At 48.7% G+C, this 22,245-nt stretch overlaps 1 protein-coding gene across 14 annotated transcripts in view; it reads left to right on the top strand.

Annotated features, from left to right (window-relative positions):
• The first annotated feature begins 398 nt into the window (after positions 1 to 398).
• Positions 399 to 22,245, top strand: part of DYSF (dysferlin) — a 181,420-nt gene continuing 159,573 nt past the window's right edge. For 5 of the 14 annotated variants that reach the window (XM_060278292.2, XM_060278298.2, XM_088660756.1 and 2 more), the window contains exons 1-3: positions 480 to 700; positions 15,101 to 15,156; positions 15,407 to 15,498. In XM_060278292.2, the coding sequence (XP_060134275.2) occupies positions 613 to 700; positions 15,101 to 15,156; positions 15,407 to 15,498 (236 nt within the window). In that variant the 5' untranslated portion in view covers positions 480 to 612. Of the gene's footprint in view, positions 701 to 9,684; positions 9,836 to 15,100; positions 15,157 to 15,406; positions 15,499 to 22,245 lie in introns of those variants that run through there. The other 9 variants (XM_088660754.1, XM_088660757.1, XM_060278291.2 and 6 more) reach the window with 3 other exon arrangements.

Below are 22,245 nucleotides of genomic sequence, written 5' to 3' on the forward strand. Positions count from 1 at the left end.
GCTGTCCCTTCAAAATTTGCACTTGCCAGATGCTGTGATTCAGTTCACCAACCAAGTAATGTTGGGGGTGTGCATCTAGTAGGAGAAAAGTGGCACCAAAGTGTTCACATACAAGAATGTGTTATGTGATATAAAACGGCTCATGAAGATGCTTATATGAGGCAAAAGTGCATGCACAAAATTGTGTGTCTTAGGGGAAATTCTCGCTGAAAAGCTGGAAAATTTTCATGAAGAATTTAAAAAGGAATTGCAAACTGACGTGGAAATGTGGCCAGAAAAATCAGAAACGGATCCAGACACATTTGTCTATCTCTTTGAACTTGTCCTGTCTTGACACGATGACCTAAAGGCCAGCGCTGGAGTGTCCAGGTGTGTAAAAACGAACGCCAATGTCTTTGCAGGCCCTCTTGGCTTCCCAAGAGCCTTGGAGCTGGCGAGGGCTGGTGTCCCTTTAAGAGCTCTAGCTGTTTGTCACTGGAGCGCCGAGCCAAGCTGCTCTGCCAGCTCAGGAGCAGGAGGGAGAAGGGCCTGAACTGTAGGGAAAGCAAACATCCCAGAGGACGGGCCAGATCCGAGGCGAGGAGGGGGAGGAAACCCTCTAGGCCTCCCGAAATGTTGCGGGTCTTCGTTCTCCACGCACAGAACGTCCAGAGTCCAGATACGGATATCAGCGATGCTTATTGCTCAGTGGTGTTTGAAGGTAAGGAGGAGGCAGGATGAGTTTGCAATTACAGGGGCCAAGGCGAGGAAAGCAGAGGTGCAAGGCAGAGAGAGCACCCAAGGGTGCCGGTGGTGGGGTGGTGGGGAGAACACCACCTCTCTCTGCCATTCTCAGGGGCCAAAGGGGATTTGGAGAGGGACGTTTGGGGCTGTTTCTATTTGCAGGTTGCAGAATGATAGACAAGCAAGAAACCAATCCCTGCACACATCTGCATGAACCTCAGGTCTCCAGGGAGGTTTGTGACTTTTTAGTTTAGAGGAAAAGAGAGTTGAGACATAGCGGGAGTTTATAAAAAGTCTGCATGTCATGGGGAAAGTGGATGCAGAGAAGTTTTCCTCCCTCCTATTCCTAGAACTTGGGCACACCTGACAAAGGTGAATGTTGGAAGGTTCAGGACAGACACAGTCCTTCACGCAGCTCATAGTTACACTGTGGAACTCCCTCCCACAAGAAGCGTGATGGCCACCAACCCAGGCAGCTTTAAAAGAGAATCGGACCAATTCCCAGAGGAGAGGGCGATGGATGGCCAGCTATGTTTCTCCCTTCGCAGTGGGAGACCGCAGGGCTTCCAAAAACCAATGACAGGAGGGAAGAGGGCTCTGGTGCTCAGATATTGCTTGCAGGTTCCCCAAAGGGAGCTGCTCAGCCCAGGTGAGAACAGGAGGCTGGACTAGATGGGCCGTTGGGCCTGATCCAGCCGGCTCTTAGGAGGTGTGTCTCCTGCTCATCCTCAGCCAAACTTCATGGCCCCAAAGCCGCCCCCCCCATCATCCTGGTGTAGTTGCTCAGCCTGTGGGAGAAACAGTATTCGTGGCAGAGTCTCTGCCAGGTCCAGAAAGGACATGGGACCCAAGGAAGCGGCTCAACCCAGCCCAAGTTTAAAGTTCTGTGTTGGGCATCTGCCTTGTGAAATAATAAAACTTGGCTTGCTCTTTGGGTACTTTGCATTTCGGCTGGGAGGGCAGGGGAAAGCCTTGGCTGGGGCCACTTGAGGTGCTGCGCATGGACTGCACCACTTCAGACCGCAGGGGGCTCCGATGATGTAAGGCAGTGTAGTAATTGTATGTTGCTCCTGAGGGAGCGTCTCCACCCCCATCGTTCTGCCCGGACACTGAGGTCCAGCACCGAGGGCCTTCTGGCGGTTCCCTCGTAGCGAGAAGCCAAGTTCCAGGGAACTAGACAGAGGACCTTCTCGGTGGTGGCGCCTGCCCTGTGGAACGCCCTCCCATCAGATGTCAAAGAAAAAAACAGCTACCAGATTTTTAGAAGCCATCTGAAGGCAGCCCTGTTTAGGGAGGCTTTTAATGTTTAATAGATTATTTTATTTTATTTTTCTGTTCTAAGCCGCCCAGAGTGGCTGGGGAAAACCCAGCCAGATGGGTGGGGTATAAATAATAATATCATTATCATTATTATTATTATCATTATCATTATTATTTCCCCTGCATCCCATGGCATCTAGAACGCTTCTCCCTCACATGCTAGTTTTCTCTGTGCAGGGATTTTATTTGCGCTTTAATTCATTTGACTCCTCCCTCCCTTTCCATATTCCAAAGGGGGGGGAGTCCAAGTCCAGGTTGACCACGTCACCCTCCTGCATCTGAGGAGCATCTCCACCTCCATCGCTCTGCCCGGACACTGAGGTCCATTGCCGAGGGCCTTCTGGCAGTTCCCTCGCTGCGAGAAGCCAAGTTACAGGGAACCAGGCAGAGGGCCTTCTCGGTGGTGGCACCCGCCCTGTGGAACGCCCTCCCACCAGAGGTCAAAGAGAAAAACAACTACCAGACTTTTAGAGGACATCTGAAGGCAGCCCTATTTAGGGAAGCTTTTAATCTTTAAGAAATTTGTGTATTTTTATATTTCTGTTGGAAGCCGCCCAGAGAGCTGGGAAGACCCAGCCAGATGGACGGGGTATAAATAATAAATAAATAAATATTATTATTATTATTATTATTATTATTATTATTATTATTGCTGCTGGTGAGCTATTTCACAAAGAAAAGCAAGATGAGATCTGGGTCGGAGGGAGCCAGCGTTTGTCCACAGTTTTTCCGGGTCATGTGGCCAGCATGACTAAGCCACTTCTGGTGAACCAGAGCAACACACGGAAATGCCATTTACCTTCCCGCTGGAGTGGTACCTATTTATCTACTTGCACTTTTGCTTTCAAACTGCTAGGTTGGCAGGAGTTTTCCTCTTTGACATCTCATGGGAGGGCGTTCCACAGGGCTGATGCCACCACCGAGAAGGCCCTCTGCCTGGTTCCCTGCAACTTGGCTTCTCGCAACGAGGGAACCGCCAGAAGGTCCTCAATGCTGGACCTCAGTGTCCAGGCAGAATGATGGAGGTGGAGACGCTCCTTCAGGTATACTGGACCGAGGCCATTTAGGGCTTTAAAGGTCAGCACCAACACTTTGTATGGTGCATTAGGCACAAGAGGGCAGGTCTCTGCCCCAAGGAGCTTCCAAACTAAAGCTCAGAAGCAGGTAGACAAGCAGAGGAAATGGGAGGCAGAAAGAGGCAGGAGGAGCTGGTGATGCGCACTCGCAGTGACCAATTTTCTTGCCCCTGCATGGCCACGGTTAACTTCACTGCAGGCTCGGCTTCGAATAAGCAAAGGCAGAAGGAAGAGAGTGTCTCTGTGCATGTGCAGAGCGTTCTGTCTCATGGAGAAGCCATGTGGCTAAGAGGGCTTCAGAGGAGGTGATAACATAGCACTATGCACAAGCAGCAGAATGCAACATTTGATGTAATAAACCAGAAATGGAAGTTGGGGGAAGTCAACTGTTAGGGGGAAAATTGGAAAATGAATGTTAAGTAATGATATTGCATATTTGTTATGAGAAAAGAAAATTAATTAAAAAAATTATTTAAAAAGAGAGCATTTCAGAGGGTCTGCGGTCCTCCTCCTTTCCCGTGCCCCCTCTGCCCCACCTCCACAGACCCGCCCTCGTAATCTGAGAGCCTGGATCCTGCCGGGTATCTGGGTATTTGGCAAGAGGCGCCGCAGATGCCCAGCAAAGGAGGCAGATGAGAAACATGACCTGCCCAGCAGCACCACACCCGACTCTTTTTATAGTTTCCTCCTTGCCGTCACACAGCGCCGTTGGATCCTGGCCCCAGCACCTGTTTGGGCAGCGGGGGCTGGGATGGCTGACGCCAGCTGGGGACTGGGCGCTCTCTCTGGGTCGCAGAAGCGCCTGCAAGTGGCCAGGGCTTAGTGGCTGCTTTGCAAAGAAGGAGAACATGAGAGGAGCAAGGGCTGTTTGACCGTGGAGCAGGCTCTCCTTCCTTGGAGGGGTTGAAGCAGAGGTTGGGTGGTAAAGGTAAAGGTACTCCTGGCCGTTAGGTCCAGTCGCAAACGACTCTGGGCTTGCGGCGCTCATCTCGCTTTATAGGCCGAGGGAGCAAGCGTTTGTCCGCAGACAGCTTCTGGTCCTATTGTTAATCATTTCCTCCTGCATCTCTTATGATGATCCAGATCTTTTACATCTCCATTGTGTCCAAAAGGTAAAGGTAAAGAGACCCCTGACCATTAGGTCCAGTCGTGACCGACTCTGGGGTTGCGCGCTCATCTCGCATTATTGGCCGAGGGAGCCGGCGTACAGCTTCCAGGTCATGTGGCCAGCATGACAAAGCCGCTTCTGGCAAACCAGAGCAGCACATGGAAACGCCGTTTACCTTCCCGTTATAGCGGTTCCTATTTATCTACTTGCATTTTAATGTGCTTTCGAACTGCTAGGTTGGCAGGAGCTGGGACCGAGCAACGGGAGCCCACCCTGTCACAGGGATTCGAACCGCCGACCTTCTGATCAGCAAGCCCTAGACTCTGTGGTTTAACCCACAGCGCCACCTGGGTCCCCTGGGTCCAAAATTCACCATTAAATTACAAGTGTTATTCCAATCCTACTAACAATTTTAACTGTTTACAATGGTCTTTAAGATAAGTTATAAATTTCCCCCATTCCTTATTAAAATTCTGGTCTTCCTGATTTCTGATTCTTCCAGTCATTTTTGCCATTTCAGCATAGTCCATCCACTTGATCTGCCATTCTTCTCTGGTAGGGACTTTATCCCCCCCCCCCAATCTCTGGCCCAATAATGCAGTCATGGTCGCATGCATAGTCTTTTCTGCTCCCTTGGGATCCTACAATCCTAGAGTTGGAAGGGGTACCGAGGGTCATCTAGTCCAACCCCCTGCAGGGCAGGAATCTCAGCTAAAGCATCCATGAGAGAGGGCTATCCAACCTCTGCTTAAAAACCTCCAAGGAAGGAGTCTGGGAATGAAGCCATGTGCCCATGCCAAAACAATCAGTATGGAAATCAGAATTCTGTGAACTGCCCTGAGTGGTATATAAATTCAATTAATGATGATGATGATGTATAACTGCTCCAATGTAATCATTACAAGTCGTCCACAACCTTCCGAGGGAGACTGTTCTGCTAGGGTTGGCCTAGATGATCCTCAGGGTCCCTTCCCACTCTGCGATTCTGTGATTCTATGATAAGAAGAGGCTGCTGGATCAGGCCAAAGGGGAACCCTTCTAGACCACCTTCTCACCAATGGAAAACCTGCAAGGAGGACCTGAGCACCCTCTCCTCTCCTGTGGTTTCAAGCAACTGGGAATAATAATAATAATAATAATAATAATAATAATAATAATAATAATAATAATAATAATATATTATTTATACCCTGCCCATCTGGCTGCATTTCCCCAGCTACTCTGGGCGCTCCCAACTGAAACAACAACAACAACAACAACAACAAAACAACAACAAAGCAGTAAAACATCAGACATTAAAAAAACAGGGCTGCCTTCAGATGTTTTCTAAACGTCAGTTGTTTATTGACTTGACATCTGGTGGGAGGGAGTTCCACAGTTTAACACTGCGATGCGGGGACTCCCCCCCCTCCCCATCCTGAATCTTCCATCCATCAGCTTCATTAGATGTCTGTGAGTTTCTGGCTTTATGAGAGAGGGAGATGAACTTTATCCGCTGTCTCCATGCCAATTCTTCCTCCTCGCCTTTTCTCCAAACTGAAAAGTCCCAAACTGAGAATCCATAGACAGGGCCAGATTTCCCAGCTGGATTCTTTCTCTCCCCCTGGGATCACTGAGTCATCAATCCTGCTGCTGCCAAAGGGTATTTCCACCCAACAGGTGCAGAATTTGTGGGGGAAACAGTCATCCGCCTTAAGCTCGTGTTATTTAAGGTGGTTCTGCTCTGCCTTCGACGTGCACAGGGCAGCCGAGAGGACTCATCCTGCGCATGCCTTCTGTAGGCTCTTCTTCACGAAGGCTCTTGCCTCACCAACCTGCCAGGTCTCCCCCCTCTTTCTCAGGGATTGCCCAGTCTACGGGTGTCCCTGGAGGAGGGAAGGAGAGAGGGCTCTTTTCTGAGCTGGGGGAGAGAGGGAAGGAACTGCTCTGAACATCCAGCTGGAGGAGTGGAGAAGGAGACAGGAATGCGAAATCTGCTTTGCTTTCCATGGAGGTCCGGGGGGGGGGGGTGGGTCCTCTGCATTGCAGGGAATTGGACTAGAGGACCCTTGGGGTTGCCCCAAGAGTCATTTAGGCAGCCCTGCCAGTCAACAGGCTCTGCAGGCTGCTGCTGCTGCCAGCCAGAGCATTCCAGCCCAACCGGGACAGGCTTACTTGGGCTGAAGGCAGCATGGTGGCCCCCCCCTCATCACGGTGAATGTCCTTTTACGCAGGCTAGATGTGTCCGCCCTCCTGCCAAGAGGAAATTGGCCCTTCCTGTTGCCATCTGCTTTCCGGCCCTGCCAGCTTCCTGTCCACCCCTCCCCATCTTCCCATCAGATTTCCATCTGGGGTGTAAATGGCTAGAATACTTTGAAAAGATGCTGTCAGTGGCTCAAATGTGTTCTTTCCAACTTTTCCAATTCGTTTCTATGGAACCCTCGGATGGCACAACTGGGTTTTTCTGTGACTGTTTTTATTCTATCTGTTGGACAAAGTCTCTATCTCCTGCTTGTTGTTGTTTAGTCGTTTAGTCGTGTCCGACTCTTCGTGACCCCATGGACCAGAGCACGCCAGGCACTCCTGTCTTGCACTGCCTCCCGCAGTTTTGTCAAACTCATGTTCGTAGCTTCGAGAACACTGTCCAACCATCTCGTCCTCGGTCGTCCCCTTCTCCTAGTGCCCTCCATCTTTCACAACATCAGGGTCTTTTCCAGGGAGTCTTCTCTTCTCATGAGGTGGCCAAAGTATTGGAGCCTCAGCTTCAGGATCTGTCCTTCCAGTGAGCACTCAGGGCTGATTTCCTTCAGAATGGATAGGTTTGATCTTCTTGCAGTCCATGGGACTCTCAAGAGTCTCCTCCAGCACCATAATTCAAAAGCACTGATCCTTCATGGATCAATGCCTTGTCGTGGCGAAGGGGCTTGAATAACTCAGAGAAGCTACGAGCTATGCCATGCAGGGCCACCCGAGATGGACAGGTCATAGTGGAGAGTTTTGACTAAACGTGATCCACCTGGAGAAGGAACTGGCAAGCCACTCCAGTATCCCTGCCAAGAAAACTCCATGGACAAAGACAACAGGCATATCTCCTGCTTAATCATCCATAACCTCAAAATGGTTGATACAGAATATAAAATGTTCGTTAAAAATACGGATTTATTGAATTTGTATCCCAGCTTCCCTCCTCTGCAAGAGCTCCAAGTGCTGCAAATGTTTCAGTGAGTGAGCAGGACAAACCCAAACTTTCCCCACTTCTCTAATCTCACTCTCCAGTTTCAGTCACTGATGAAACTCAAACAGCAGAATTAAGCCTTTTGCTGTGCTGGCTTGAAGCCCTGTGTGATTAGTCTGGCCACGGGCTTGGAATGGACTAAACTCACTCCTCAATGGGTCATGGAAGTGGCCTGTGGAACTCATTGCAACCAGATGTCATGACAGACAGAAGCACATGTGGTTTTCTATGTACTTTAGATCATGGAGGAGGATGGGGGGTGTATTAGATGAATGCTGCATGTGGCAAGCAGGAGGGAGACATCCCATAGTCAGAGGCAGCATCCCTCAGGCTACCCGATGCCAGGGAGGGAGAAAGGACAGTCAGGGACACCGGTCGCCTTCTTGTTCTGCTAGTGAGCTTCATGGCTGGTTGGGGATTTGAACCCTGCTCTCCCAGGTCCTGCTCGGACACTCTCAGTGGGTCTCAAACATTTTTGTGCTACTGCTGCCTTGGTTCCATCAACTCGCCCCCAGTGCCCCCCCACCCCACCCTGCCCTACACCATAAAGCCCCCCCCGGGGGGGGAAGGTGAGATTACCTACGGTAGGAGGATGCAAAGAGGCAGGGGATTATGGAGGGCACAAACCAGACTTTGAAAAGCTGATATCACAGGATCAAATTTATCAGTTTTGTTTAATTAATTAAACTAAATAGTTTTAACTGGATTTTGAATAATTGCTTTTATCATGTTATTGCCAGGTGAAATTGTTCCTTTTTAACCGGGGCTTTGGCTGATTAATATTCTATGGCCTTTTAAAATATGTTTGTGGGAAGGGGATGTTATTGTTTCCTTTCCTTTTTTGTTTTCACTATTTATTTTGTGACTTCAGCCTGTATTTCTATCTTGTGAACCACACTGAGATCTTCAGATGAAGGGCAGTGTATAGAATTAATAGAAAAAGAAGTGCGGGAACTCACCCCGAATGCCTCCCTTCTTCTAGGTGGAATTCCAGTGCAGTTAATGCAGCTAAACCTGAGTGAAGAAAGAGGTGGTTTCATCTTGTATGCTAGGCAGGGCCAGATTGAGACCTTTTTTTAGAGGCCCTAAGCACTTAAAAGGGACCCAGGTGGCGCTGTGGTCTAAACCACTGTGCCTAGGGCTTGCTGATCAGAAGGTCGGCGGTTCAAATCCCTGTTACGGGGTGAGCGCCTGTTGCTTGGTCCCAGCTCCTGCCAACCTAGCAGTTCGAAAGCACATCAAAATGCAAGTAGATAAATAGGAACCGCTACAGCGGGAAGGTAAACGGCGTTTCCATGTGCTGCTCTGGTTTGCCAGAAGCGGCTTTGTCATGCTGACCACATGACCTGGAAGCTATACATCGGCTCCCTCGGCCAATAATGCGAGATGAGCGCGCAACCCCAGAGTCGGTCACGACTGGACCTAATGGTCAGGGGTCCCTTTACCTTTAAGCACTTAAAAGATTTTGGTGCCCCCATATATATCTCATTCAAAATATAAACAATAAACAACTGTCAATTGTACTTTTTGAAAGGAAACAAAACCTACAGTAGGATGGAAAATAATCTTAATTTTTTTTAACCTCCCACTTTATTTCTATTTGAAAAAAAATTCTCCCACTTTTTCTAATTGCAAAGTCTTTGATCAGATCCTCAAACTAATCTTACCCGACACACCTGCTTCTATACTCAGCCGAGATGAGGCATCCAGCCTGTTGGGATTTTAAACATACTTTAACTGAGAAAACGAACACTCAGAGGAGCGACTGGTGACCATTCATGTTTAAAATCCCGCACTGGAAAATTTCTGGGGTGCTTCCCGTGATGCCCTAAGCACGTGCTTATTTTGCTTAACGGTTAACCCAGCCCTTATGCTTGGACGGTTTTTTTGCTGTCTTTTAATGCCTATGGTTGCCTTTAAAATTATTATTATATATTGTCATTTAAACACCTTGTTGTAAGCCACCCAGGGAATATTAATGGACTGGTGGCTATATAAATCTAACAGCAAACAAACAAACAAACATATCTCCCAGTGACGAAATGCGACGGAGCTGAGGGCTGCCCGGCGCGGGCGAGTAGCTTCGCGCAGCTGCGCTTCCTTTTGCGCGCCGAGCATCCCGGGCGGCCGATCGCGCAGCGCCCCCTGGCGGGATAACGCCCCGCCCTGCCTGCCGACTGGTCCTGATGCTGCGTCCGGCGCTGGGCGGGAGGCGGGCGGCGCGGGGCGGGGATGGCTCTGCGTGGCCGGCGGGCGCTGCGCCCCTGAAGGCGGACGCGCGCCAGAGAGAGACAGAGACCATGTTCCGCTGCGTCGTGCAGCGCGCCTGCAGCCTGCCCGCCTTGGAGAAGGGCGACAAGCGCAGCGACCCGGTGGCCAGCGTCACCTTCCGAGGTAAGAGCCCCGCCGAGACACAGCCCAGAGGCAGAGGGTGGGGGGCAGAGGTCTGGACAGGGGGGGGGACCTCCTCTTGCTCTTTGCCCCACCACACAGGCTGGTCAAAAAGGGAGCTCTGCCCGCACTCCTGTTTTGTTCTTTTTGCAGAGGGAGTTTATTCTAATTTGTATCTTTGATTCATGCTTTTGGACTTTTTTTTCATACTTTATTTATTTCATTGCATTTTATAGCATACCTTGTTTTTTGAGGAGCTCAATGTGGCTGGCATGGTACCCCTCGAGGTAGGCTGAGAGGCAGGGGGCTGGCTCCCAAGGCCACACCTAGTGAGCTTCCTGGCCAAGTGGGGATTTGAACCCTGGTCTCCTCCCGGGAGAAATGGGAAAGTCTTGGGTTTGCTCTGCCTCCACAGTCGGAGGCAGCGATGCTTCTGAATCCTTGTTGCTGGAAACCGGGAGGGGGGGGGAGTTGCTCTTGCGCTCAGATCCTGCTTGCAAGTTTCCCATTGTCACATCTGGTTGGCCCCTGGGAGAACAGGATGCTGGCCTAGATGGGTCCCCTTGGGCCTGATCCAGGCACGATCTTCTCAAGTTGTTATGTTCCTGTATCTGCCCCGTTGTTCCTTCTGAATTGCTGTCTTCTGATGTGTTTCCACCAACCAACTCCAATTCACGTTTTTATTTTGCGTGATGTTGTCATGACCCTCTTCTTCCTTATGTCTTTGAGCAAATAAATAACAGAATGATTGAATGATTATAGATAAGGAAAGGACACAAAAAACAACAAGCCAGCAACACCAAGAGACATTTTAAAGCATAAAATCATTGGACGTTGTCTTACACTGAGTCAGATCATCATTGGTCCATCTAGCTAAGTATTGTCTGCTCTGACTGGCAGCAGCTCTCCAAGGTTTCAGGCAGCGAGCCTTTCTCAGCCCTGTCTGGAGATGCTGCCGGGGATTGAGATGTAATTATTCTGCATGCAAAGCAGATGTTCTTCCCCTCTTGCCTTCTCCCTACAGACCACGCCAATGAGCATTGTGCGCAGCAGTGCAGCACCCATCTCTTACATTTACAGATCACATGGAAACCCAGTTAAAGCAAGAACTCCTTTAAGCCAGAAGTGTGAAAACATCTGCATTGTTTCTGGGAACCCGGGGAGGGAACTAGATGTCTGCATCCAGCAAAGATTTATATAGACATACCTATATTACAGGGAGTGATCTCATAGCAGAATTGTGGACTTGGAAGGGACCTCGAGGGTCATCTAGTCCAACCCCCTGCAATGCAGGTATCTTTTGCCCAACGTGGGGCTCGAACCCACCACCCCAAGATTAAGAGTCTCACGCTCTACTGAGATCTCTCAACCTGAAATCAAGTTGAGAGGTTCCGCATGTCAGTTGTTCCCTTTAAAGGGGAACAGAGGTGCAATTTGACATTTCACTTGTGTGGGGCAATGGTGGAATGGGGACTGTGTAACCTCAGATAAAATGGTAGGCAAGACGCCCTCCAGCTCTCCACCCGGCTGAAAATAAGAGCTCCCTTCTAAGCTTGGAATAGTTCTATTTTCACGCCAGGGATTCTTGCTAGTGCCCCACCCTGCTGAGATCTCCGACTGTGCTCTCTTCTGTCTGTTACTGCATAGCTGGCCCTGCACTTATTCCAAAGCACAGAGTTTCTCGGAGACCTGAGGTCCAGAGTTGCAGCTAAGACAACTGAAACCTGGAGAGGGGTCAGCGACTCACGCTTAGCAAAATTTGAGCCAGGCATTATTCCCTTTATATTATTTTTTTAATTTTTTCCAAATGTCTTCACAATAACCTCAAATCAAATAATCGCATTATTTCATACGTTGGCTTCCCACCCTAATCTCCACAGTGTTTTTACTCCTGGATTATATTTTTATCAATGACAAAAAAGTTTCTCTGCTGCAATCATTTTGTCATTTTTCTTCCGTTGCTTTTATCACAAATCCTGCCTGCGATTTCATTTGGCTGTAATACTTTTAAAAAAAAGTCTATGAAAGGCCTCAACTTTTCTTTGAAAAGTTCATCATTCTGACCTCTTAATTTTGCTGCCAGCTTTTCCATTTCTGCCATAGCTGCCAAGTTATCCCTTTTTTTAAGGGATTTTCCCTTATGCTGAATAGGCTTCCTCGTGAGAAAAGGGAAAACTTGGCAGCTATGATTTCTGCCTAGTCCATTTCTTTCAAAAGCCACTCCTTCTTCATTGCAACCTTCTCTTCTTTCCATTTCTGAGCATATAATATTCTAGCTACTGTTGTCACAAACATAAACAGTTTGGGCATCTTCTTTGGAACATCTGCTCCTATTATACCTGCAAGCTTCTGGTCGTTGGGGAATATCCCATTTAAACCTTTTCTGCCTTTCAATATATATAAGGCCAAGCCTTATTCCCCAATGGGGGGCTAGCAGGATTTCCTGGGTCTGGTGTATTGTGTGTGTACCATCAGGTCCAGATTCCTGCCTTGCAGGGGGTTGGACTAGATGGCCCTTGGGGGTCCCTTCCAATTCTAGAATTCCCTAATTCTATGAAGTTGCAGTCCAAATCGCCTTGCTGAAGGCGGGTTTGGGTTCCCATTTTGGTATGTTGGCTCATGTTGCCAGCTGGGCTCCAATGTCATGCAAGGAACAATTTTGTGTGTTTTTTTGTATATAATTTTTTTATTAAATGTTCTGTTTTATATTTTAAAGTACTCGTTTTTTACATCCTTAAAATATCAATGACTTCCCTTCTTCTCTTTCCACGGTTCGTTTTACATATCATAAATCCCTGCATATTTCACAGAAACTATACCATTCAGTATTCCCTTATTACATCCATTAAAACCTATTTACACTGTTGAATTTATCTTAATGCTGCCATCGAAGCAAGGAACAATTTTAAACCTGCACGTGCATCACGGGGGAAAATTAGCATTTGCAAATGAGCAGTGGCAACTTTGGCCGTTCTCTGCCCTCCTGCACTTCCTTGGGAACAAATGTCATCTGCAAACCCAGCTCCACTCTTTCCTTCCTCCTTCCCATTCTGAGCTGGGATTCCAGTGATGCCCTTTTAAAATACTGCTCTGTCTGAGTCTGCTGAGTGACCATATATAGCAGTTTTTGGCTCCGCACCGGGGTGGGTGGGTGGGGGGAGCCGCAGAGCTATGCCAGGCAGACCTTCCTGCAGACCTTTGGCAATAGCAGCCCCTCCTATTGTTCTTTCTCTCAAGAGTCTTCCTTTTCCTTTTGCCATTTTGTGGCAAAACTGAGCAGAGAGAGAGAGAGAGAGAGAGAGAGAGAGAGAGAGAGTGTCCCTTTCTGCCCCTGCCAAGATGTCTTGCTCAGCCTTCCAAGCCTTTTTTCTCCGCTTCGGAGTCTAGATCCTCCTCCCGGTTTTGGACACCTCTGTTTAGACGATCGAACATGTGATGCGCTCCAAAGATAGATTACAAAAGCAGCAAGCGGATGAGGCAGAATTGTTTTCACCTCCTCGGACAGTCGAGCTGTTCCAGAAGCACCAGGCGGCGGCCTCTATGCCAGGGGAATGTGGCTAGGTGGTTAGAGCAGCCTTCCAGAAGTTTGGGTCTCCGTCTCCCATCCATCTCCCATCCCAACCATTGGCTGAGCTGACGGAGGAGCTTGGAGACGGTGGCCCAATAAAAGCTGGGACAACAAAGTCAGAGAACTCTGGCTGGGCGAGTCTTGCATTTTTGGAAGGGGAAATAGGTGGCCTATATCTTTAAAATGAAACCAAGCAAATGGATGAATGATGCCAAGCAGGGCCTGAATCGGGGCCTCTAGTCTGGGCTTTTTACAGGCTTTGACACAAAGGGGTCAAGTGCCCATCTGTATGAGGGAAGGTGACCTGGCGTCAGGGCCTGCCCAAGGCATTTTGCTGCCAGAGGAGAAACAGCTGGTGTTCCCCCCACAGCCTCTAGTGAAGTGGGGGCCCAAAGCTCTCCCCATTATATCCTTATTTTAGACTCTGCACATGCATACAGAGAGAGAGAGTGAGACAGAGAGGAGAGAAAGAAAGAATGAATGAAAGAGAGAGAAATATATATATATATATATATATATATAGAGAGAGAGAGAGAACAGAAAAAGAAAAAGAGAAAGAAAGAAATAGAAAGAAAGGAAGAAAGATGTGGCAGACCACATGGAAAGAAAGAAATCCCTGGGATGCTACCACTACAGAAAGACAGAAAGAGAGAGCGAAATAGAAAGAGAGAGAGAGAGAAGAGGAAAGAAAGAAGGAGAGAGAGAGAGAAATAGAAAGAGAGAGAAGAGAAGAGAAGAGAAAGAGAGAGAGAGAGAGAGAGAGAGAAGAGGAAAGAAAGAAGGAGAGAGAGAGAGAAATAGAAAGAGAGAGAAGAGAAGAGAAGAGAAGAGAAGAGAGAGAGAGAGACAGACAGAAGAGAGACAGGAAAGGAGGGGCAGGAAGTCCAGGAGAAACTTTGCATGGTTTTGTTTTTAATTGTATATGATGATAAATGTTTTGGAATATTTTTGGAGATTTAATAAAAATGATATGGAAAAAAATGAATTGATTGCTTTCCCTGTTCTCTTGTAAGTTCCAACACCTTCCTCTTAACTTGGGCAGGTGGATAAACATGCGATCTGTGTGCAGGATCTTCAGCCACACCGGCTGCCAGGGATCTTGTTGCTGTTACTCCTTCCAGAATTTTCTACTCTGATGGTTGGCTCTAGACCCACCGTCCAGAGGAGATGGCTGGACCGAAGGCTTACTGTGTTTTAGAGAGAATGAGTGTGGATGTGTTTGTTTGTGTGTGTGTGTGTGTGTGTGTGAGAGAGAGAGAGATCTCAAAGAAACCTGTTTTGCACCCAGGTTTGTTCCGTTGCTGATGCCCTTGTGCCCTTGTTATTTGCCTTTTCTGCCCATGCCCAGCCTTGGAACTGCAGCCCTGATCCTGTTGCACCCCTTCCCCTGTCTTGCCCACTGCCCCCTATCCTGGCACCTAGTAGCAGGGTGCCGGCTGGAGTCTATTTGGGCAGGCGTTGGCCCTCTGCACCAACCTCTGGCCAAGGATTCAGAAGCAGCTCTTTCTGCCCAAGATCATTTAAACTCCAGACGCAGTAACTGAACTGGAATTCAAGTCCTTGTACACACCTCCTCCTGTTGAGCTCTGCCCTGTCTCCAACTGGGCTGCGAATGGTTAATGTGGAAACATCTGTTCAGACAGATGTGCAAAATGTGCTGCTCTTGGGGCCGTTTCTTACCTTTCCGCTGTCTTCCCTAGGGGTGAAGAAGAGAACCAAGGTGATCAAGAACAACGTCAACCCTGTGTGGAACGAGGTGAGCCGCCCGCCCCTCTGCCTGAGTCTCTGATGGGTACGACCCTGCGCTTAATTTCAGCAGAGACGGCTGTGGGTCAGTCCCAGCATCACGTTCCCACTGTCAGGGATCAGCTATGGAAGATGCTCTTGGTTGGCATGGTCTTCCTCTGCACTGAGTAACTAGATCAGTTGGATCTCCTGGCGAGTTGGGAGGGAGGATTGGGACCCCCACTCTCACTCACTGTCCTGCTTCCCTCCTTTCCTCCTAGGGCTTTGAGTGGGACCTGAAAGGGATTCCATTAGATCAGAATGCAGAGCTCCACGTCGTCGTCAAAGACCATGAGAAGATGGGCAGAAACAGGTAGGAGGTCTCCACAAAACCTTCAGAGCAGCTGGCCGACTTTGGCTCATGGCCGGCCCTACCGTTGGCAGATGCGAGGCAGCGCGGGGATGTCTTGCAATGTGCAAATTCCCCAAATGAGGGGTGCTCAAAAGTTTGAACGCGACTTGCGAATTCAAAAGACCTCTTGCTTAAATGGATATCAATTAGCTTTGCTTGGGAAGCATAGTGTGCGTGGAATAATGTTTTCCGTGAATTTGGTTAACCCTCTTGTGAAGCCATCGGCTCCTAGTGTAGCATCCTGTCCTCCCGATGGCCAAGCAGATGAAGACATAAGAGCTCAGTCGGTAGACTCTTAATCTCTGGGCTGTGGGTTCAAGTCCTGAAAAGGGCAAAAAAGTTTCCTGCATTGCAGGAGGTGGACCAGATGAACCTCACGGTCCTTTCCAACTCTACAATTCTATAACTGAATGCAGAACTGTGCTGGATCAGGCCAATGGTCCCTCTAGGCCAGCATTCTGGTTTCCTAAGGGGCCAAGCAGGTGCCCCAACGGGAAGCCCACAAGCTGGATTCAAGCACAAGAGGAACTCTCTCTCCTCCTGTGGTTTCCAACAACTGGGATTCAGAAACATTTCTGCCTCTGGTTGTGGAGCAGAGCCTTCCTTGCTAGGAGTCCTGGCTAGGAGTTTCTTAGTGCAGAAAGTATTGATCTGATGTGTAGAGATCTTTCCTATTCTACTTAATTCAAGAGGGTTCTGGGAGCTTCTCTGTATGAAAGAAGCAAGCAGAAGGTTCCTGATGTTTGGGTTATTGCTTCAGAAAAGCTGAGTACAGCTGGCTTAAACTGGGACCGTTACTTCTTTTTGTCAAGGTCATGCTGACTATAAAAGTAGGGGCAGAAGGAGCCTGAATTTCTCTTTCTCTTTTTCTGTCTCTCTTCCTTCCGGTGTTCTGTGTGTAGCGTTAAGGTTTTCGTCTTATTAGAAGTGATTGTACGTGTAAGTTAAGTCTGCTGCAACTGGATTTCTTATGGACAGTGCCAGTCCTGAATGTATGGGATTTGTGACCATTATGCTCATTTGCCTTCACTAGCAGCAAAGCTCTGCTGGATGAAATAAGAATTGCCTCTGGTCTGTTTTTGGGGAATCCCGCAATGTGTTTCAGTTTTTACTCTGCCGACTATACGTTGGGAGTTTTATTCTGGATCAATGTTGAGCAGAATTCCTTGCTCTTTGGTGCATGCAAACCGCTTGCCACCTACTCTCTGCCTACGGAGAAGTTCAGGCATTCTTTGCGCAGGGAAACACCTGGCCTCTCCGTGGCTCCGTGAGTTCCTAGCATTGGCAGGGGAGGAGGTGGCTGAAAGGACCCTTTATGCTGCTGAGTGACTTCAACAATTATCGACACTTCCAACCCTTTCCATTATACCTAGTTTTTGAGCTGATATTTCTCACAGGTTTGATGTTGTTAAGTTTTCTCATCTATTTTCTCTCTCTTTATCTCTCTGTTTGTCTACACATTACAAATACCATTCTAGGTCTGTCAATATTGAGTTGCTATTACTATGCTTTCTTAAATATTCTCTGAAAATAATCCACTCTTTTGATATCTTCTGAATGCCTATTCCTTGCACCCATCCCGTCAGTTTCACTAGTTGTAAATATTCAATCATTAAAACCTGCCATTCAATTCAGAATTTACCGTGTTTCTCATATTATAAGACACGTCTTATATTTATTTTTTCCTCAAAAAAACACACTATGGCTTATTTTCAAGGGATGTCTTATTTTTTTCCTCCTCCTCCTGCCGCGGCCGGCATTGCTGCTGCTCCTATCACTATGTCTTATTTTCGGGGTATGGCTTATATTCCTTGAATGCTTAAAAATCCTGCTATGGCTTATTTTATGGGGATGCCTTAAAATATGAGAAACAGGGTATTTTAGATCACATTTATTTTAGATCACATTTGGTCCGTTTTAATTTTAGATGTACTTAGATGTACTTTGAGTTTGTAAAACCATGTGTGAACTGTAAGGTATTTTTGTTGCGTAGTTTACATTTTAGACTCTATATTTTATATTTCATTTCTGAAGACTGGATGTATTTCTCGGAATTTTTTTTCCTCAATGAAGTTTATCTAAAATAAAATAAAATATGCTGCTGAGTGACATGGAAACAATTCTCGGAAAGGGAGAGAAAGTCACGTCTTAGGGGCACCAAGGGCCTTCTCAACATCCAGCAGGTCCCAGGTTCAATCCTTGCCTTCTCCCTGCTTCCCAAAACCCCCGAAAGGCACAGCTCGGTCTGTGAGCTCGGTGGACCCAAAGCAGCTTCGGATGTAGGGCAGGAGCTCAGATTTCTGGAGCCGGACCAGGGAGGGTTGTGGCTGCAGTCCTGGATTTGCGAACATAGGAAGCTTCCTTAAACAGAGCCAGACCTTGGGCTCATCCTCCTCTGCTTCCAGCCGGTGTAAAACAAGGTTTCCGTCTTAGAATTTTGAAGTGTCATGCATAGCTCTAGTGGCTTTAGCCCAAACGCTTTAGCACAGCGCAGAAGCTAGTTGAGGTGGAAATGACTAGTCGGCTAGACGCAGAATAACTATTTACAGGATTTATTAAAAGAAAAGAAAAGCAGCAGAGTTTCTGCATACAAAGCAAAGCAAAATAAATCCTCTCTCTCTCTCTCCAACCACACGCAGCACTCCTACTCCTAACACCCAACAAGAAACAACTGTGCTAGCATTCCTAGATAACAGAGTTCAGTGCTGGTCATTAACCAATGAGAGAGTTGTTGCCAGGCCAGGCAGACCTTGGCTTTCTGCCAAGAGTAAATTGACACTGCCTTGAGTTAATTGTGTGAAGCAAGAATCTGTAAGTTTCCCATGAGAACCAATTATCAGAAACCGAACATTCCGAAACTTGGGTCTCCAGCTAATTTTGGGCTACAGTTCCCATCATCCCAGACCATTGTTCCTGCTAGGTGGGGATGATGGGAGTTGTAGTCCAAAAACGGCCAGAGACCCGAGTTTGGGAAACCCTAGAGTAGACAATACTGAGCTCAAATGGACCAATGGTCTGATTCAGCATAAAGGCAGCTCCCTGTCTCTTCCTTGCTTATGGGGCAGACACACTGCCGCTGAGCTATGGTCCTTCAAAGGGGATTTCTCACACTTTTCCAGAGGACGTTGGTGGGGTTCAAAGCCTGGATCACACGCTGCCTTTGTCAGCCTTGTCTGCGTTGTAACCCTGTTCCTCTGTTGCTTCTCTGACTGCCTGGACGCAAAAGAAGTGCCCAAAATCCCCCAAATGATTGCCAACCCTGAATGGCTACTTGTGGGTTGGGTCTGCAACCTTTTTGGGCTCGTGGGCACATTTGGAGATGGTAGAAACCTTCTTGGAATTGTAGAGCTGGAAGGGACCCCAAGGGGCATCTAGTCTAGGGCTGCCGTATGTCCGGGTTTCCCCAGACACATCCGGAAATCAGGCTGAAAGAATGACGCCTGGGAGGATTTTTGCAGAATCGGCAGAATGTCCAGGGCGATTTTAAAAAAAAGTCCTTAAAAATCCCTCCAAATCCCCCAACCCTAATCTAGTCCAAACTAGAATGCAGGGCCCTCAATTAAAACATCCAGGACCACCCAACCTCTGCTTAAAAACCTTCAATGGAGAATCCACCACCTTTGGAGGGAGACCGTTCCACTGTCTAATGGCCCTTACTCTCAGAAAGTTCTTCCTGATGTTGAGTCGGAATCTCTTTTCTTGCAACGTGAAGCCATGGGTTCAAGTCCTGCCCTTCAGAGCAGGAGAAAGCAAGCTTGCTCTGTCTTCCACATGGCAGCCCTTGAGATATTTGAAGATGGCTCTCCTATCTCCTCTCAGTTTCCTCCTCTCCAGGTTAAACACCCCAACGCCCTCAACTGTTCCTCATCAGGCCTTGGATGCTCTTCGTCTCCCTCCTCTTCACACCTTCCAGCTTCTCACATTCTCCCACCTCCAGGAATTAGGCATGGGAAAAAAGGCCTTTCCGCTTTTTTCAAGCCCAGTTGGGGAGTCGACTATGGAATTCTCGTCTTGGCTATTGCCGCTTTGGAGAGAAGGCAACCGCCACCCCCCCACTGGCAGAGGAAGGGGGTGCGGTGGGTGCAGTCCACCCCGGGTGTCATCCCTGAGGGAGGCGACATTGCTGCTCCGCCCCGGGACGCTCGCCCCACCCCCACGGGTGACTAGCCCTGCCCCCGGGCGCACAGCATGTCCGCCACTCTGGGGGCTGGAGCAGCTAGCTCCACCTCTGCCCCCCGCACTTCCTGGGAATATCACAGCCAGCTTGGCGAAAAAGCCTTCCCTTGGAACCATGAGAAAGTTGTGCGGTTTTCTTTTATAAAGTAGTGATAAAAGTATTTCCTATGCCGATCTGCTGTGGGACAGAGGTGATTTGCAGGGCCGGCCCTACGTGCAGGCTGGGTGGCGCAGGGCACCACGGCGCCGGCCCGCCAGGGGGGCGCCACGAGCTGCGCCCGCCTGCTGGCCGGCCGGTCCGCCGCACAGCTGCGCCCACGGCAACCGCGCTGTGCCTGCCCGCCCGCCTGCCGCGCAGCGCCCGCCCGCTCACCGCGCTGGGAAACGGGGCGGGGGTGCACCGGAGGGATCCGGTGCACCACGGCGCCAGGGGCGCTTAAGACGTCCCTGGTGATTTGGGTGGTGGCAACTGGGGAGCAGAGTTTCCCTTCCCTTTCCCTCCAATGGTCCTTCCGCCCCCTGCCATTGGGGCTTGAAACCAGCCTCTTTGCGCAGCTGGTTCTCGAGTGAGTCTTCAGCCATCGTGCTCAATGACAGCAGCCGGGTCATTTGGAGTTTACTAGGGCTCCTTTCCGGTTCTTCCGATGGGCGGAGGACGGCCCAAGCAGCTTCCTCCTTGGCACATGGGAAGCAGGCAAGAGCAAGCGAGGTTGCCAAGGGGGCCCTGCTGATCCTCTTGGGGCAGTTTGGGGGCATAAGGTCACCCTGTGGCCCCAAACCGAGGCCTCTGTTGAAGAGAGCCACCCAAAACCATGCTCCCCACCTGATAAGGCAGCCTGAATGTTTTATGGAAGTTCAGCATGGGGGCGACATTGAATGTGGCTGGACAGTTGCACCTCGTCTTAGGCATTGATGCAGCTGGTCAATTGTGCCAAATTTTACACACACCCTCCAACATTTCTCCGATGAAAACAGGGTCGGCCCATTCCATCGTGATAATTTTCCTATATATACCCCACACGGCTGACTGGGCTGCCCCAGCCACTCTGGGCAGCTTCCAACATATATAAAAACAGAATAAAACATTAAACATTTTAAAAAACTTCCCTTTACAGGACGGTTTGGGGGTCGGATAACTCCATGCCCTTCAACATTTCTCCGATGAAAATAGGGACATCCTAAGGAAAAGTGGGACATTCTGGGTTCAGATCAGAAACTGGGATGGCTTCTCTAAATCAGGGGCATCCCTGGAAAATAGGGACACTTGGAGGGTCTGTTCTTCATTTGCTTATAAGAGGCTTTTCCTGCTTTCAGCTTCACTTCCTTTCTAAGAGAAAGTTCCCAAGGTTCTGATGCAGTTGATGGGAACGGCGTGACCTTGCGCCGAGTTTGCATTTGCCAGGGGATCCTGTGGATCCATGCACTTGATCAGGAACCGCTATGAGGAGCAGGGAATGGTGTTTGGCTGGCCTTTGCTTTTTCCTGGCTGAGAGGCTTAGGCTTTGGCCAAGTTCTGACCAACGTCCCAGTTGAGGATAGATGCAGGGTAGAATCGGAAGCCTCTGTCAAGGAACTTGCCCCAGGGGGAGACATCCAGCCTCAATTTTCATCTGAGGAGGCAGAGCAGAGCCATTGTGGCTCAGAGCCTCTCCTCTGTGAATCTGTCTAGTCTCTTTTCAAGCCATCCAGGTTGGTAGCCATCCTTGCCTCCAGTGGGAGAGAGTTCCAAAGTCTAACCCTGCAAGAAAGAAAACTGGACATTAGTTGTTGTGTCTGGAAGGAGTCGTTAGTTGTTTGGTTCCTTCCAGGAAACCTAGCACCAGATTCCATTTACTCTATCTCTGTCTGTCTGTCTGTCTGTCTTTTTAATACTCAACTGCATAAAAGCAACAGTGCATCTGACAAGGGACTCAGCTACATTAATCAAAAACAGTGTTTTGAATGCGTTATAAACAGGCAACACCAAATGGCGCTGGAGAGTAAAAAAAAATTCTATGCGATTTCCCATAGCATTCCCCCCTTTTGTTATAATGATTTAATTTCTGAATTATTTATAGCGTCCCCCCCCCCGTGTGTAGATCCACCCGAGCTGACCTCTGGGGGGTGGAAAAGGGACTTTCAGAGAATTATGTTTGTGTGTACAAGGTGTTCTCTGGACAAAAATAAATGGGAATGGCAACATTGTGATGAACATGCTATTGTTGACAGCAAGATGTTCTGCTCTCAGTTTTAGCATGGTTCTCTCCCCCTCCTCATTTCATGCCCCCCCCAACAACAACAACAACCCAGTCAGGTAGGATAGGTTGAGAGTGAGTGACTAGCCCTCAAGATCACCCAGTGAGCTTCATGCCCAAATGGGGGATTCGAACCCAGGTCTCGCATGTTCCAGTGGGTCTAATAGGCAACTAGACTCTTGAGCATGTATAGAGTACCTTCCTACTTTGTAAGCTCAGCCAGGCTCGACGACCCCACTAGTCTTTGGGGGAAGGAGCTTCTGGGAAGATGGGGTCAGAGGTCAGAAGTGGCTTCTCT

This window comes from Zootoca vivipara, chromosome Z1 (genome assembly GCF_965207765.1).
Source record: "Zootoca vivipara chromosome Z1, rZooViv2.hap1.1, whole genome shotgun sequence".
In the NCBI taxonomy this organism is placed as follows: Eukaryota; Metazoa; Chordata; class Lepidosauria; order Squamata; family Lacertidae; genus Zootoca; species Zootoca vivipara.